The sequence below is a fragment of the Heptranchias perlo genome, chromosome 6 (assembly GCF_035084215.1).
Source record: "Heptranchias perlo isolate sHepPer1 chromosome 6, sHepPer1.hap1, whole genome shotgun sequence".
In the NCBI taxonomy this organism is placed as follows: Eukaryota; Metazoa; Chordata; class Chondrichthyes; order Hexanchiformes; family Hexanchidae; genus Heptranchias; species Heptranchias perlo.
This window is the reverse complement of record NC_090330.1, coordinates 41129498-41148107: the sequence shown is the minus strand read 5'-3', so window position 1 is coordinate 41148107 and position 18610 is coordinate 41129498. Positions and strand designations below refer to the sequence as shown.

The following is an 18610-nucleotide window of genomic DNA, read 5'->3' as shown; positions in this document are numbered from 1 at the left end:
CTAATCACTATCTTTTCAAGGGCAATTAGGGATGGGCAATAATTGCTGGCCTTGCCAGCGACGCCCACATCCCATGAATGAATAAAAAAAAGTTAACTCCATGCTTGCAGATAATGTTGATGAGAAGCCAAGGGTGGAACCTTGTGACATTGGAGATGGTTATACAGGCATTGGAGAAGAAGCCATTGCAAGAGATATGTTACCTTCATTGGAAAAAGTATGAATGGAACCATGAGAGCAGAGCCACAGAGGTGGACCACAAAGAAGAGGTGATGGAAGTGGATGATGTGATATCGAAAGCTTTAGAGGAGAGCAAGGAGGGATAAGGCACCATTGTCACAATCACGCAATGTTATTTAGTGGATTCGCTCAAGTATTGCGGAGAAATACAGTTTAAATATATGGGATGTAGGGGTGATTTTTTTTTTCCCTCTTGTGTTTACTCCTACCGTTTCCATCTTAGTTCCTTCCTGGACCCTGTCCAGCTTTTACCTTTTTTGCTGTGAAGAGCCCTGAATGCCTGGCAGATCTTTTAAAAAAAAAATTGGATTGGTTGGTTTTTAGAGTTGTTTCGATATTGTGATTTTGCCCTTTGCTATTGACCTACCCAGCTGTATGAGCAACTGATTTTGTTGGTTGGGGTGAGACATGAACCTCCCATATACTTTTTTTGTGTTCATGGTGGTTTGGTTTGCAGCAGATTTTCCCTAACTTTATTGTAATGGTGTATGAAGGTATTCATAAAATTCAAGGTCCATTTATATCTTCTACAAATAGTGGAATATAATTTTTAAGATATTGAATTCAAACTTTAGGGATTTTACATAGTTTCTGAGTACAGCAAGGACGTGAGTTGTTTAAGCTCTTATGCCATTGTGGCGGGCATTCGGAATACTGTGCAACTCATTGCTTTTTATATATTTTGTTTTAGTTTTGATCGTACAATGCACATTACAAAGTCGTATTTAACTGCAACTATGGATGATCTTTCTGCTGCTTTCACTGAAATAAGAGGGCATCTCTATTTACATGCTGGAACATTACTTCTAAAGATGGCTCAACAGAATGAGATCCAGTGGAAAGCAGTTGTAGATCTTGCTACATTGTGTTACCTAATTGCTCATCAGGTAGGATTCTCCAATGCTTTGAAGCTCTTGATCAATTGCCATGAAAATGCTAAAACTGACATTGTTTATAACAGTATTGCTGTACTAAAGTATGTATAAATTTCCAGGTTCCAAGACCAAAGATGAAATCCATAAAGGCAGAAGAGACAAACCAGGAATTGATAAACTGGTTAGCATCAGACAGGCAAAGTCAGTCAGGTAATGCTATTTTAATGTTGTCTACCTTGTTTTGTTTTTCAGTATAACTTGTACAGAAGAATTTGTTGCTGCTAGTTTTTGCTTTACAAAATGACTGCAACTTGACATGCTAACAGATCAATCTCTTTTGTTTTTGTAGGGCACATGCTAATTAAATTAATGTTGGGGAAGCCTAACTTTCACAAAGAAGTGGTGGAGATTTTTGCAAACAAAAGTGGGCAGACTGCATTAATTGAAACACTATTTGGAAGTCCGATATCTGTTGAAAGGTCTTTTCTTGCCAATGATGATATCAGAAATGTTGTGGGAGAGCAGCCAGATCTGAATGAACTTGTAAAATGTGATGATGGTAGGAAATGTTCAAGATTTGAAATATTCTTATGCTTCGTCTTTAGATTGTTATGAAACACAAATATTGTTTTCCTGTGCACTTTTGGTTATGCTGCTTAGTTTTGTAGGACATGTTCTAGCCAAGGTAGCTGTGGCTGTGCTTTTTCTCTCTGGTCTTCTCTATGTTCCTTTCTGAAATATGAGGGGAAGGCATCTTGAGTATGTTCTGTTAGATGATTAGTTGCCAAGGGTATGTGTATATTTAAAGTAAATTTTAATGTAAGTATCTAGTGTGAAGATATTTTCGAATGAAGCTAATCCTACATCAGGCTTTGTTCACAAATTAGAATTTAGGCTACTACATAATTTAGGTGCATTCTGTGCTTGTGTCTTAATTATATAGTACATAAGAACATTTAATATGGTAAACCTCTGTTTTGTAATCTGTATTTTTTTTCAGCTTCTGTAAGGTTGCATGGTGGAAATCTGCAGCATCTTGTTTGGCTTGGTTTACACCAGTTTTCAATGGCACAGTTGCCTGTGGTCCGAAATTGGCTTAAGCAATTATTTCCTCGACTTCCTCAGGAAGCATCACGGCTTGAAACAAATGCTCCTGAGACTATTTGCATTTTGGATCTTGAGGTAGGAAAAAAGCAATGCTAATTTTTTTTGTGCTACTTTAATGGATGATCTTGATCAATATTAAAGTAAAATATTTTTATTTCAGGTGTTTCTTCTTGGAGTGATATATTCAAGTCACACGCAGTTACAAGATAAATCAAATCTTCACTTCAGTTTGCACCAACCAAGGTGCATGCCATTGCCAATCAGTAAACTGCTCTATACAGACCGACAAAGAGCTTGGTGGGATGCTGTTTACAGCCTTGTCTACAAAAGAGCGCAGTAAATATGCTAATTTTTTGTGATAAATTGACTGCTTCGTGCACGTTTTTGTTTGAAAATGAGTATGTTGAGATACAGCAAGAACATTTCTTATTACACCACCTTTGTTTTTTTTAGACCTGGTACATCTGCTAAACTAAGACTCTTAATTCAGCGTGAACTTGCTACTTTGAGGACACTAGAAAAGCATGGACTTCAGCCTGCCCTAATTATACACTGGGCACAAAGCCTCATCAACATTGTAAGTCTTAATTGCAGTGCCTTTTGGGAAGTGTGATTATTCAGCTTCCAGTATGCTATTGTATGAAATACTTAATGACATTCCAGGAACATTCAGTTCAAAGGACTGTTGTCACCTAGATTTTTCTTAATGCACAAAAGCATATAATCTGCCACAACCTCTCACTACTCCAGGATCATCCTGGAGAGCAAAGATAATGCCCCGGCTCCTCTTCACTATCAACCATCTCCTTAGACCCCTCTCCCCTGCCCTATCCACCATTACCTCAAACAAGTGCAAGGAACTCGTGGACTTCTTTGTCACTAAGATTGAGACCATCATTCCCGTTGCTGGTTCTTTCCACCCCCACCCCCACCCCCAGCCCACTAAGTTAAACCTTCCCGTAGTCTCTCCCTGTCCTGTTCCTGTGCCTTTCTCTGGTTTTTCCCCTATTTCCCCACATGCCTTCTCCAAGCTCATCTTGTCCACGAGACCCACCTCCTGCTTCCTTGACCCTTATCTGCTGACCACGCAACTATTCTTCCTGCCCCCACCACCTCTTGTGCTAGCTGACATTGTAAATGGCTTCCTTTCCTCATGTACTGTCCCCCTCCCTTTCAATATGATCATCATCACACCCTACCACCCCCACCCTTAAGAAACCCACCCTGCACTCCTCTGTCCTTGCAAACTATCACCGCATCTCCAAAGTCTCTTTCCCCTTATGTCCCTGAATGTGTTGTCATCTTTCTCATCCATGCCATTTTTTCGTACTACACTGGAGAGATTCAAATAATCAGTTTTCTGCCCCTGCCACAGTAGTGACATAACCCTAATAAAAAATCACATGACATCTGTGACTGGGTGCACTATCCTTCCTTGACCTGTCTGCAACAACCACAACATCTTCCTTTAATGCCCCTCCTCTGTTTTCCAGCTCAGATTGTCCATGTTTGTTTCCACTCTTACCAATCCAGGCATAGCCAGAAGATCTCCAGCAATGGCTTCTCTTCCTGCCCCTGCATTGTTAACACTGGAATTTCCCAGGGATCTGTCCTTGGCCCACTCCTCATCCCAACCTACCTGCTGCCCTTTGGTGACATCATCTGCAGGCATGGAATCTGCTTCTACATGTATGCTGACGACAACCAGCTCTACCTCTTCGCCACCTGTCCTGACCCCCTCACTGCCTCTGTGGCGTTAAACTGCTTGCTCGACATCTTGGATGAGCTACAATTCCCTCCAGTTTGGAAAGACTGAAACCATTGTCTTTGCCTCTGAGACCCCCCAACCACTGTCTCTCCGTTTGCAACCTCTACATTCCGTTTGCTCTCTAAAGCAGTGGTAACATTTTTGTGGTATTGTGTTGTGACTTTGTGGATATCGCCATCAGTGATGCACCATTAATGTTACAAAAATACCAGTGCAACTTTTAATAAGGTTTTATTTGATTTTTGTTTGCTCCATGCAGGGAAGTAGATTAGATTCATACTATGACCAGAAAGAATACATTGAACGGAGTGTCTACTATTGGAGGAAAGTCCTGCCCTTACTACAGAGCATCAGAAAGAAAAGAAGTATTCCTGAACCTATTGATCCATTGTTTATACACTTCCATAGCAAGGATGTTAAGGTACTTATGTGGACATATAGTTCATCACTTGGGAATGGGAAATGTCAATGCTCATGCATTTGATAGGATATCATTATGGGGTGTTGAAGACTTGTGCGATGCCCAAAGTACATCACATTTCTATGTCACACTTGCATCAAATGTCATTCACAACTGAACAGGTAGGGAACATTCCAATCAATAAGTAGCAAGAGGGAATGAAAACTATTGATCATGAAAAATTTAAGCTGGGCTTCTGCAGCCCTTAATGGCAGATATTTGAACAGGAAGTTGTAACAGTATGTGATTTTGTTTAAAAGTTTAGATTCAATGTAGTATTGGATGCTAAAGTACCTGTGATGAATGAATTAAGACTGTTTGTTTATTTTAGGTCATTGAAGTTAAAGATTATGAAAAGGAAGCGGAGATTGCTTTTGCTACACTTGATGTAATTGATGGAAAAATTGATGAGGCAATTGCTGCTTTTGAATCCATCAATAATATTGTTGCACATTGGAATCTTGCTTTGGTAAGTGACAGCCGCATCTATTATACTTATAGACATGTCTGCAAGTGCTGGTGTAACTTACATTTTACTGGTTTTGTTAGATATTTCATCGGCGGGCTGAAGAGTATGAAAATGGCGATGAGATGGTTCCTGATGAACAAGAAGAATGTAAAAACTGTTTGTTCAGCTGCAAAGAATACCTAAGAAAGATCCTGAATGAAACTGAAGCTAACATTGTGGCTGTTGACAGCGTAAGTGCCCATTTATTAATATAGTAAAGGGAAAAATGTTTTCATAGCATCCCATTGATGTGACTAAACGAAGTTATTTGAAAAAAGTTAGTGTGTAGAAACTAATTCAATATTAGACTGACAGATGAATTGCTGATCCTTATGGGCAAAATTATGGCAAATTAGAATTCAGTTCTTAACTTTATTAGTAACCGTCATAGTTCATGCAGGTGCTATATTAGCATTCAATTTTTTGAATCCTGAATGATGACTCAGCAAGTTTATTCAGTGAATAGCTAAGCTATACGGACTAGGAAGATCCTAGATTCAATCCCAGGTCTTTGCTGACTTGGCAAATCTCAACCCTGGAACTAGAGAGGGTGTTAAAATTGGTCTCCGTGCCTTTTGGGTTAGGGAGAGGAAAATCGGTCAGGGATCCTGTTCAGCGACCCTCCTGCAAGTAGATATTGGATGAAGACAAGATTTGGCTAGGCTGTGAATGCTCTCCTGGAAATTCACTCCTAGCTATTTGGCTAAGGTACTTATGGAAGTTGGTGAATAAGAAAAAAAACCCTGTAATTTATATTTGAGCAACATTAAACAGAGATGTGTCTGTTCAGGTGGACACTGGCATAAAGAGCAGGGATTTTTCCCAGTGTTCTGGCCAATGCCACTAAAACAGATTAATTGGCCATTATTTCAGTTGCTTTTCGTGGGACCTCGTTCAAATTGCAGCATTGGCCTGCAAAGTTACTACACTGCAAAAGTAACTTACATTATTTGGCTTTCCTTAGTCCACTTTTATTTTCACTTACTCAAAGTAGGCTCGACACACCCTTCTGAAGCCATGCTGACTGCTTTTACTAGATTAATGTTGTACAGATAATCTTTGCATTTACTCCTGATCGATTCAATTATTTTACATGGCATAAAGACTAATGGTTCTGTAGTTTGTTTTGTCACCCTTTCTGAGCATGGGCACTGCAAAAGCCTGTTTCTAGTCTGCTGGTACCTTGAAAGTGTCCAGTGATTCTCTTATAGTCAATGCCTCACAAATCTAGTCTCAGCATTGAGATAATTGCCACCTGTGAATTACTGGTTTTCAACTGTTTGACTGACTTCCACTTCATTCATATCAAGTCATTAATTGTGCTTTGGTTACCTCTGGTTAGGGAAGACTGCATGTTTTTTCTAATGAATACTTGAAGGAAGTAATAATTTAGAATATGAACCATTTTGTGCTCATCCTCAGTTTTGAGCCAGTTTGCATCTTTTATGGCTTTTGCCTCTTCTCTCCCACTCTCCCTCGCACCGCCCAACCCCTCCTTGTCCATTGTTTCCATTCTTGTAGTTTTACAATGTGTCTTTCTTTGCAAGTTGCCTGTACCAATAGATACAGTGAAAGAAATGTTGGAGTCAATAAATCAACAGCTTCGAGAATATAATGGAGATATGCTTGACCATGGAGGAGAAATAAATGAATATTCCCAGATAACTGAAAATGGCACTCCTATGGAATCAGCAACATTGCACGTAAAACATTCTACCCCATCTCCAACAAAGCTTACTCCATCACCAACCAAGAGTTATAAGGTAAATTTGGTATTTGTAAATTGACTGAGTTTACAAATGATAAAATAGTGTAAACTTTCATTTCATTCTTTTATTGGGGAAAGAATTTTTGTGCTAATGTTGAAAGTGAAATGCTATCCCCCTCTTCCATTCCCCTCTTTTTCCTTGTCGTATACTCAGTATCAGTGATATTTTTGTTTTCTTCATTTTATACTTGATCTAGCAATCACAAATAGGTATTCCATCGATCTTGTGTCTAATTTGGTAAAGCATTAAGATCAATTGAAAGCTATACTCAGTTGTTGATGCTTTGTCCTAAATATTCAAAGCATGGGAAACCAAATGATTACACAAATATTAACATGATGGATACTTGCAGTTGCAGTGTAAATTTGAAATATCTAAGGACTGCATACGTTATTCAGTTACACAGGTAGAGGGAGCTGTTACTTTGAATATGGTTTTACTTTCTGTAAATACTGGAATAACATTTCTGTTGTGTATAAATTGCCCCATTCTGAATTTGTTCCTTGTGAGAAGTGATTTTCTAAATTGGTGTAGAAATTAATTCAGATTGTTTCTTCAGTGGTCTCCAAAGACTCCACCTCGCTGGGCTGAAGATCAGAAACATTTGCTGCAGATGCTTTGCCAACAAGTAGAACAGCTGAAGGTATGTAATCTTTGGAAGTGTAGAAATTTCATGTGTAGGTAAAGTGGTGAATAACCTGGTGAAATGTTGCGACAAAAAAAGTAATACGTATTAATTGGGTCCTTTTACCTTGTTTGGCATTATCATTGCTACTTAGTCACATCTTCAGTGTGACTATTTGTGACCAATTAGACTTTTGTCTATCTAGTATTACATAAAATGAGATGCAGTTGTTTTATGTAGGTTAACATAATGAGTGAATGTGTTACATGATTGCAGTGTATTTAGTAATTCATATGATGTGCTAAACTACTTGGGCAAAGTTCAATTACCATAATCCTGACATGTAAACTTATTTTATTTACACAGGAGGAGTTCATTACAAGGATAGGCCAATTCTGTATGGATTTTTGTCATAGCAAAAGAACCTCTAGTGAAATTCATGGCACTTAGTTTGTAGCAGTACACTTGTCACATTAATTCATATGTCCTATGACGGAGGGAGGACAGAAACTTCCCATTGAGTAGAAGGTCCATGTAAATTCAACTGTGGTGATGTCTTGTGTAGGAATAGTATATCCTGTGTCTAATGGTTAACAAGAGTATGAATGACATAATTTGAGCCTGTATTCTGAGTAGAGGGAGGTGCATGTATGTTCCCTGATGATTTCTTCTGGGCATCTTCCAGTGCTGCATGTCTAGAGTCTTGGTTCCCCCTTTTTTGCAAGGCTGATTTGACTAGGATGTGAATGTAAATGTGTATATTAAAAAAAATTGTAGTAAAGATATGATCAATTTGATTTCTGTTCCAAAATGCTCTAGGGTGAAGTGCGTGAACTGAAGCTAAATGGTTCAAATACAACTGTATCACCACGTCCTCGATGGCACACAGATAGTTATGGTACAGATGCACATCAAGAAAGCTACCAGGGAACACAAAGTTTTCAGGGGGCACCTTTAACAGGTAAATCCAAAGCTGGCTATTAGAGACTTCCACCTAGCAAGGGATGAAATCTGTAAACTATGCTGTAGGGAGGAACAGTGGGGCTTTCACTTCTTGCCACGAATAAAGATGGACCACCGAAGTTTCTGTGCTTCTCTGTAATGTCAAAACGTCCAAATTAGTCCATAAAATAAGCAAACTAATTTACCTTTGTAATAACCTACTGATATTCTAACTAAAATGCAGCTGTGTGGAGCAATTACGTTCAACTGTATGAGTGCTAAGCGGTAAGCAATGTAACTTGGCTGTAAAGAGCCAACAATCTAAATAGGATTTTAAAAATCAAGTAGTGTCCAATCACTAAAATGTGTTAGTATTCTAATTGATTTGCACGTACTGCTGTAGTTTTCTTGGAAATCTTGCAGGTTATTAAATTTTTGATAAATACAACTAGTTCTAAATAAAGCAAATTTATAGTTTTAATTCGCAATCCCTTTGTATTGTTCTCCATGTAATGGATGAGTGACACCATGAAGAATTAATGCTAAAGTAGAAACTGGTGATTAAAATATATCTAAAATAACTGAATTTAAGGAAGTTGGCCAATAATTGTGACCAGCGGGTTCTAGCCTGCTTCTGTTTAAAATCTTATTCGCTTCAGAATAGCAGATTTTGCCACTGCCTAATAATTTCAAATATAGCTTATTCAAGTACTGTTATTTATATTAAGCTATTTAAAAGTAGTTTTTTGTTATTCACATGGACTCTTATTCTGTTAATAGCCATTAAGACATTTATGTAAAAGATATGCACTAACGCATAAACTCTTAGTTGCTACTTCAGGACCATCTGTGTTCTACAATCAGTCCCCAGCGTACAACTCCCAGTACCTCCTTAGAACAGCAGCCAATGTGACTCCAACCAAGGTACTCAACAACATGAAATTCAGCATTTTTGGAAAATGTATACGTACTGACAGTTTAATATTTGACACTGACAATTTCTTTTCTTAAAACAGCCTCCTGTATATGGAATGGGTCGGATTCCACCACAACAATCCATGTATGGATATCAACAGCAAACACATACACCGCCTCTTCAGACCAACTCAGCTTGTATGTATTCACAGGATATGTATGGAACACAATTGCGTTTTGAATCTCCTGCAACTGGATTACTTTCACCATTTGGTGAAGACTACTACAATCATGGTGTTCCACAGACCAGCACAAACCCACCGTTGCCAGAGCCTGGTTATTTCACTAAACCATCTGTGGGAATGCAGCTAACTAAGCCTACAGAAACTAAGGGGATAGAATTTGGAAAACTCAACCAACAAATGCAAAATGAAGCTACAAAAGCTTCCTTGATTACTGGACAAATGCATTCCACACCAGCAACAACATTCAAATTTAACTCTAATTTCAAGAATAATGAGGGGGATTTTACATTTTCATCACCACAGATGAAAGCCCAGACACCACCTTCATCTGCCAGTGATAGTCTTCTGGGCATTTTAACTGCAGGTAGATCTATAAAAAGTGACCCAATTGTAGGTCAAATGTCTAGACAAGAAGTAGTACACAGTCGAGGAAGCTTCTTTTCCCTGGTAGAGCAGGACACTTTTGATGACTTTTCAGCTCAAAAGCAAAATAAAAATTCATTCAACAATGTTTTGAGTAACCAGGCATTTGGTTTCAAGGCTGCTGGTAAGGCAACAACTTCTGGAGTCAATGCGGAAGACAAAGGAGGTGAAAGTGATGGGGACAGTGTCCCCGATGAAGAGGATGGTCCGCAATTTGACCCAGTTATACCACTTCCTGACAAAGTAGATGTGAAGACTGGAGAAGAAGATGAAGAACTGCTGTTTTGCAACAGAGCTAAGCTCTTCCGTTTTGACACTGAGACCAAAGAATGGAAGGAACGAGGCATTGGACATGTGAAACTACTACAACACAGGACATCTGGCAAAGTCCGACTCCTAATGAGACGTGATCAGGTTCTTAAAATCTGTGCAAATCATTACATAACAGCAGATATGAAATTGAAACCAAATGCAGGATCTGATAAGTCATGGGTCTGGTGTGCTTTAGATTATGCTGATGAAATGCAGAAACCTGAGCAGCTTGCTGTTCGATTTAAAACTGCAGATGAGGCTGCATTGTTCAAAACTAAATTTGAAGAAGCACAAAACTTGGTTAAAGGCCAAAAGTTAAAACCAAACAGTCTACCTGGTCAAGAAAAGAAAATGGGAAACAAAATCAGGGCAGAGGATACAAACTTGAGTTCCCTTAAGTCTACCACTGAAGATTCTAGATTTGGTGCTCAGTTCTCCAAGAAAGATGGCGAATGGGATTGTAGCTCCTGTCTTGTGCGAAACATTGCTGCTGCTTCCGTGTGTGCAGCCTGCCAAAACCCTAATACCACTATTGGAAAACAGGGTTTGCCCTCTACTTCACAAATTTCAGTGCAAAATGGAAGTGCAGTTGAAGCAACTGAGAAGATTACAGCTTTTACGAAAACAATAGGATTTGGTGACAAATTTTCGAAGAAGGAAGGCCAATGGGATTGCAGTGGATGTTTTCTCAGAAATGAAGCTACCTTGTTGCATTGTGCAGCTTGCCAGGCACCAAACCCCAACAGCAAAGATGGCATTACCTCAGCCCTTCAGGCACCTGCAGCTTTTTCATTTAGTGCTAATAAAGATATTGCAAAGCCTATTGCACCTGCAGGTTTTGGTCCACTGTTTGGAAAACTGGATGGCCAGTGGAATTGCAATGTATGTATCAGCAGAAATGAAGCAACTGCACTAAAGTGTGTGTCTTGCCAGGGACCAGGCCCACCTTGTAAAGATTCTGGCACGTCGTACAACCAGCCAGCGACTACCTTCAAATTTGGTCTCAACAGTGAGTCTTTGAAAACACCAAAAGGATTTGGTGCATTCAGCAAAAAGGAGGGGCAGTGGGATTGTGTTTCTTGTTTGTTGAGAAATGAAGCAAATACGGTGAAATGTCTAGCCTGTCAGGCACCCAAACCTAATGGCAAAGTTACAGTTGTTACTTCAATGGGTCAATCAGCGTCAACCTTCAAATGTGGTCTTGCCAGTGAGGTAACATGTACATCTGCACCGGAAGCATTTGAAGGATTATTTGCCAGAAAGGAAGGACAATGGGATTGTGGTACCTGTTTGTTGAGAAATGATGCAAATGTGGCAAAATGTGTAGCCTGTCAGGCACTCAACCCAAACAGTAAAGCTGCAGCAACTTCAACAACTGCTACTGCCCAATTTAGTCTTGGCGGAGTTTGTACTAAATCTGATGCACCCGAATCAGGATTTAAACTTAACTTTCCTGCAAGTGGCGTTAAATTTGGCCACAGTGACATTAACAGCTCATCAGCTTTCAAGGTTGAGGCATCTTCATCTCAATCTTCAAGACCGTTTTCTAGTGCTGGATTTACATTTTCTTCATCCAATTCAGTTGGTGGCTTTAAATTTGGATTGCCTGATTCGAGCAAAGATTCTACTGATAAAGATAACCAGCCAGTACAGGAAGGATCAGCTGCGCTCTTTTTAAAAACCTTTGCTGAACAGCAAAAAGAGAGAGAGAGAATAACGTCAAAATCTGGCAGAGACACAATTCTAGCATCTGATACTTCAAGCCAAAATGAAGAATTTATTATAGGTAAGGATACCAGTGTCTCTTCCTTTGCTGATCTTGCAAAAACTGCAGATGAAGAATTTCAGTTTGGCCGTAAAGATCCCAATTTCAGAGGTTTTGAAGGAGTAGGTCAGCAGCTGTTTTCAACATGCATTACAACAGTTGCTTCTGCAGAAAATGAAGATGATGGATTGTACAAAACTGAAGAGGAGGATAATATTCATTTTGATCCTGTAGTTCTCATGCCTGAAAAAGTAGATCTCATCACAGGTGAAGAAGATGAAACTGTACTTTACTCCCAGAGAGTTAAGCTATTTAGGTTTGATACAGAAATCAGCCAGTGGAAGGAACGTGGTGTTGGAAACCTCAAAGTTCTTCAAAACAAAGCTAATGGCCGCCTTCGGATACTAATGCGTCGAGAACAAGTTTTCAAGGTGTGCGCAAATCACTGGATCACTACTACAATGAATCTCAAACCATTAATGGGCTCTGATAGGGCATGGATGTGGTTGGCTAGTGACTTTTCAGATGGTGAGGCAAAGCCAGAGCAGCTAGCAGCAAAGTTTAAGACTCCAGAGTTGGCTGAAGATTTTAAGGAGAAATTTGAGGAATTCCAAAGGCTGTTGCTAGATATACCACTGCAGACACCTCATAAACTATTGGACAATGGTAGGACTGCTCGACTAATACAAAAAGCTGAAGAAATGAAAAGTGGTTTAAAAGACCTAAAACATTTTTTGAAAGATGAGAAAGGAAGGTCGAAAGATGAAGGGAATGTAATGGTAAGTTCTGTTTCTGAAAGCAGCAGTACCTCTGGTTTAGTAATTAAACCACATTCTGAAAGTACTGGGCCTACATTGGAGTGGGATAATTACGATCTACGCGAAGAGGCCTTAGATACAAGTGTATCTAGCACTGCATATGGGTCCCCTGATACTAGCAGTCCTGTGAGGAAAAACCTCTTCCGCTTTGGTGATTCAGCATCCGGATTTAACTTTAGTTTCCAGCCAAGTTTGAGTCCATTAAAATCTCCTAAACTGAACCAGAGTGGGTTGTCTGTGGGTACAGATGAAGATTCAGAATTTGGACAAGAGGAGGAGAAGGATGTTCAGCATTTTGAACCAGTCATTCCACTGCCTGATTTGATTGATGTATCAACAGGGGAGGAAAATGAGCAAGTTATTTTTTGTCACAGAGCCAAACTTTACCGATATGACAAAGAAGCAAGTCAGTGGAAAGAAAGAGGAATAGGGGACCTGAAGATTTTACAAAACTATGATTCTAAGAAAGTTCGGATAGTTATGAGACGGGACCAGGTGTTAAAAATTTGTGCCAATCACTGGCTAACGCCGGAGGTAAGAATTGAGCCCATGAAAGGAACAGAAAAAGCCTTTATTTGGAGTGTTATGGATTTTGCAGATGATGAGGCAAAGATGGAACAGTTAGCTGTACGGTTCAAGCAGCAAGAAGTTGCTAACTCTTTCAGAGATCTCTTTGAAGAGGCTAAGAGAGCTCAAGAGCAAGGAACATTAGTAACACCATTGTCTTCAAGGGAGAATACACCAAGAGAATCCCCATGTGGTAAGATTGCAGTATCAGTGCTAGAAGAAACTATTAAGGAAGCAACAGAGCAGACAAATACTTGTGTTGCATCTCCACCCAGTGCAGTCAAGTCAGCAAGTACAAGCTTGACAGAAACAGCAACATATGCCTCTGTCTCTTCTCCAAAATTTGTGTTTGGATCTGATTCTGTGAAATCCATTTTCAGCAATGAGAAAGAGAGGCCTTTCACCTTTGGTGGTGGTTCAGCAACTGGATCCTTGTTTGGTTTCAGTTTTAAAAGTACAGATTCTATGTTAAAGGACCAGGTACAAAATGGTTCCACTGCCATTAAGAACAAACTGCAGGAGGTAACTAGTGGTGGATTTGATTTTCGTAAAGCAGCTGCATCTCTATCAAAGTCTACAACAACCAGCTTGCTGCCTTCAACCACGACAGCAGAATGTTTTGAAGCTGCTTTTGCAACTGGGGATAAATCCAGGCACAGTACATTTAATATGCCACAAACTGGTAAGTTACTCTAGTAGCTCAAATAATTTTTTGCTTATACGAGCACACTTGTTGACATTGGCCCAATTTGAAGACCCTTTGTCCTATTGTTGACAAAGCTGCCTCTGATCACTCTCACTTCTATTAACATGCACATCATTATGCCTGCTGCGTAATCCTATACAATCATTCTGTGCTCCTGAAGGAAAAACTTATCCCCTCCTTGCCCCCCCCCCACCCCCCAACCAATTCCCTTTCCAACAGCCTCTCAAATTCTTAGCTTCATCTCCACTGGCCTCGAATTACCTGCTACAGTGAACATGCTCAACAGCTCCCTTGTCTCTGCTTTTGCTAGAATCCCCTACAAGTCCCTCACTGTCTCCTGTTATTGCTTCCTTATCTCTGCACCCTTAAAGCTGAGGGCTGGAGTACACTTGGCACATAACTTTCCTTGGTTGTTCACTGCTAGATCTGGCTTCATCATCTAAAACAATATCCTGCTCCCTTCTTAATTCTCCCACTACTGATTATCCTGGTGGCCAGGAACAACTCCAAGTTGCCCTTCTATTTTTTTCCTCTCCTCTCTTTCTCCCTCCCCACTGCCCCCCATTCTCAATCACCTCCAACACCAAATATGAGGAACTCATGAACTTCTTCAAATTTAAGACCATGTGCTCAACTCCTCCTCCTTTTCCCAGGTCCTTACCAAATTCATCTCTGAGAGACCCTCCTCCTGCACCATTGAATTCCCCCTTCTCAGCTCAGTGGTCACTGATTTAGTCAGTGGCTGCACCTTAAAAGCACCATCGATCCCGTTGTTATTTCCGACCACCCCTCCCTCTCACGTCCTTGAATATGTCATCACCACTCTGCTGCATGCGCACCTCTCCCATCATTCCTCCTTCAAACCTGCTCTGGTGAAAGTCACCAAGGGCATCCTTTTTCATTACAGCTGTGACCTTCCTTGTCCTCAACCTCTCCATGTTAGTTGACAGTCATCCATTCCATCCTTCTCCTTCATCAACTCTATAGCTTGGTTCTATTCCTACCTATCCCAACAAAGCCAGCACATTACATCCTCTTGTCAGCTCCCATGTATTCCAAGGCTCCATCTTTGGCCCAGCTTTCATTATTTTTCCTCTTGGTGACATTTTAGGCATGGGTTCAGCTTTCATTTGTATGCTTATGATTTTCAGCCCTACCTATTAGCCACCACCCATGATTCCTTGACCATTACTGTCCTGTACAACTACTTAACCAACATAAAGTCCTGGATGAGCAAGAACTCCCTTCAACGCAGCATCAGCAAGACCTTAAGCATCCTGTTCTGCTCTTGTCAAAAATCCCATGCCTTGGCCAACAATTCCATCCATCTCCCTGGCAGCTCACTCAGGCTTAACTAATTGTGCTTCAAATCCCATAACATGGGTACTGCTATGACCACCTATTCCCACTTTTGCCAATGCTTCACCCTCGTGGCGTCTGAAACATATCCAAGTTTCTACCAAGGCTGCCTGTTTCCACCTCACCCCCAGTCCTGCTGAAATGTTTATCCACACCTTTGTCATGTCCACACTTGATTTACTATACTGTTGTCCTTACCAAACATCTGAGCCTCCCCTTCACAAATTGCATCCAAACTGTTGCCACCTGCTTCCTATCCTACACCATGTCCTGCTCTCTCATCAACCTACATTTGCTCCCTATTCCCCAGCACATCAATTTCAAAATATTTGTCCTCTTCTAAATGTCCCTCCATGGCCTTGCCCTTTGCTACCTCTCTAGCCTCCTTCAGCCCTATGTTTCTGCTTGCAGTTTCCACTCCTTCAACTCCTGGCCTGCTTTACGTCCCTGTTCTCTCTCTACCACCTTCAGCTGTCCTACATAGAAATACATAGAAACAGGTTATTCAGCCCAACTGGTCTGTGCTGATATTTATACTCCCATCAGTTTCCTCCCAGTCTAATGACGTCTTCCCACCATGCTCCTGTATTCCTCTGTTCCCTTCTCAATCAAGCCTCTTAAATGCATCAATGCTATGAGCTTCAACCTTTCCATGTGGTAACGAGTTTCACATTCTCACTACTCCCTGTGTAAAGAAATTCCTCCTAAATCATTTATTTGATCTGTTAGTGGCTATCTTATTTATGCTTCTGTGTTCTGGACTCACCCACAAGTGGGAATGGTTTCTCCACATCTACCCTATCAGACCCCTTCATAACTTTAAAAGCCTCTACATCAAGTCCCCTCTTAGTCTTCTCTTCTCCAGAGAAAAGAACCCCAATCTGCCCGATCTTTCCTGATAGTTGCTTCCCCTCAATTCTGGTAACATCTGTGTAAATCTTTGCTGCACTTTCTCCAGTGCTTCAATATCCTTTTTGTAGTAAGGAGACCAGAAATGCACACAGTATCTCAAGTGCGATCTAACCAAGGTTCTATATAAATTTAAACAATCTTACAACACCAAGTTATAGTCCAACAATTTTATTTGAAAATCACAAGCTTTCGGAGGCTTCCTCCTTCATTCACCTGACGAAGGAGGAAGCCTCCGAAAGCTTGTGATTTTCAAATAAAATTGTTGGACTATAACTTGGCGTTGTAAGATTGTTTACATTTGTCATCACCGGCATCTCCATATCATGACTATATAAATTTAACATTGCCTCTTTTGTATTGCATTATATTCCTCTAGAAATGAACCCTAGTACTTTGCAGTCTTTATGGCCATTTCAACTTTTGTTGCTACTTTTAATTTATGAATCTGTATTCCCAGATTTCTTTGGTCCTCTATCCCATTTAGTTTCTTATCTTACAAGGAATAAGTGACCTCCTTATTCTTCCTGCCAAAATAAGCTACCTCACACTTGGCCCTGCACTCTGAAATACTGTCACTAAACATCTCTACCATCTCTTCTCATTCAAAAGTCCCCTGAAAACCTACCTCCTAACGCCTTTAGTCACCACCACTAAATCCATCTCCCACCACTTTGGTGTCAGTTATTTTCAGCTCCTGAAGTAGTTTAGGTTGTCTTATTGTGTTAATGATGCTATCGAAGTCCAATTTGAAATTGATGTTACACATTGACTGAGGAGATAAAATGAGGTGAAGGGTCGGTTAATATAACAAGTCACTGAGGCATAATGTTAAATGCTGCAATTTAGGGATTGCCCAAGAGAACCAGAAGTACTTGTCAAACAGGTGGAGTAATTTTACCCTAACCATCTGGCAGGGAACTAATGGGATCGGAATGGCTGCCATTTTTACACCTTGACCGTTTTTACTTTCCTTGACTTTGGAAAGTATAATCGGTATAAAACGGACTGACGCTCTGAACCTGGCAGTTTCCCGCCAGGAGGGTTAGGTTAAAATTACCCCTGCGGTCTTTTGAATTTCATTTTTTCTTTTGTATCTTCCTACTCTACGTTGTTTGACAATGCAGATAAGTGACCTGCTTCCAGGTTTCTAAGTACTTTTCTGCAGTAAGTTGCTGAGCTGCAGAGTATCTTTCTCTTTCCTCTTTCCCATTTCCCCTCCAATTGATCTAAGCAATAATGAGTATGTATGCATGATCTTGGCAAATTGCGGGTGAACAGTACAATTGAAGGAAGCATGAGATTTTAGTTGTCCATTTAATGCACAAATAGTTTATCGCAGTTCATTTACGTTAACGATTTGGATTTGGGAATCAGAAGTACAATTTCAAAATTTATGGACAACACCAAATTGGGGGGGGGTGTTGTCGTCAATACAGAGGAAGAATGCGTCAGAATGCAAGTGGACATTAATAAACTTGCAGAATGGGCGTATAATTGGCAAATGAATTTCAATATAGATAAGTGTACGGTGGTGCATTTTGGTAGGAAGAATAAGGAGGCCACATACTGCTTGGATAATAGTCTAAATGGGGGTGGGGGGTGGGGTAGAGGAACAAAGGGATCTTAGGGTACAGATACACATCACTAAAAGTAGCAACATGGGTTAATAAGGCCATAAAGGCAAATCAAGCACTGGGGTTTATTTCTAGAGGGATGGAATTGAAAATCAGAGAAGTTATTTTAAACTGGTATCGAACCTTAGTTAGATGACACTTGGCGTACTATGCACAGTTCTGGTCTCCATATTATAGAAGGGATATAGAGACATTGGAAAGAGTACAAAGAAAATTCTCACGGATGTTGTCAGAACTGAGAGGATATACTTAATCAAGAAAGGCTGAACAGGCTGGGGCTCTTCTCTGTGGAAAAGAGCAGGCTAAGGGGTGAACTGATAATGAAGGGATTTGATAGGGTAGACATAGAGAAAATGTTTCCACTTGTGGGGGAGTCCAAAACTAGAGGTCATGAATATAAAATAGTTGCTAATAAATTCAATAAAAAATTCAGGAGAAACTTTTTTACCCAAAGAGTGGTAAGAATGTGGAACGCTCTACCATAAGTAGTTAAGGCAAATAGCGTAGATGTGTTTAAGGGGGAAGCTAAATAACCGCACGACGGAGAAAGGAATAGAAGGGTATGCTGATCGGGTTAGATGAAGTAGGGAGGGTGGAGGCTCGTGTGGAGCATAAACGCTGGCATAGACCATTTGGACCGAATGGCCTGTTTCTGTGCTG

The 18610-nt window shown here is 40.3% G+C and overlaps 1 protein-coding gene across 2 annotated transcripts in view; it reads left to right on the top strand.

Annotated features, from left to right (window-relative positions):
- Positions 1 to 18610, top strand: part of ranbp2 (RAN binding protein 2) — a 63913-nt gene that overhangs the window by 14077 nt on the left and 31226 nt on the right. For both annotated transcript variants that reach the window (XM_067986171.1, XM_067986170.1), the window contains exons 7-20: positions 932 to 1127; positions 1235 to 1325; positions 1465 to 1674; positions 2116 to 2297; positions 2383 to 2558; positions 2676 to 2799; positions 4250 to 4411; positions 4782 to 4919; positions 5000 to 5149; positions 6506 to 6721; positions 7287 to 7370; positions 8172 to 8313; positions 9124 to 9218; positions 9311 to 14021. In XM_067986171.1, coding sequence (XP_067842272.1) covers positions 932 to 1127; positions 1235 to 1325; positions 1465 to 1674; positions 2116 to 2297; positions 2383 to 2558; positions 2676 to 2799; positions 4250 to 4411; positions 4782 to 4919; positions 5000 to 5149; positions 6506 to 6721; positions 7287 to 7370; positions 8172 to 8313; positions 9124 to 9218; positions 9311 to 14021 — 6677 coding nt within the window. The remainder of the gene's footprint in view (positions 1 to 931; positions 1128 to 1234; positions 1326 to 1464; positions 1675 to 2115; positions 2298 to 2382; positions 2559 to 2675; positions 2800 to 4249; positions 4412 to 4781; positions 4920 to 4999; positions 5150 to 6505; positions 6722 to 7286; positions 7371 to 8171; positions 8314 to 9123; positions 9219 to 9310; positions 14022 to 18610) is intronic.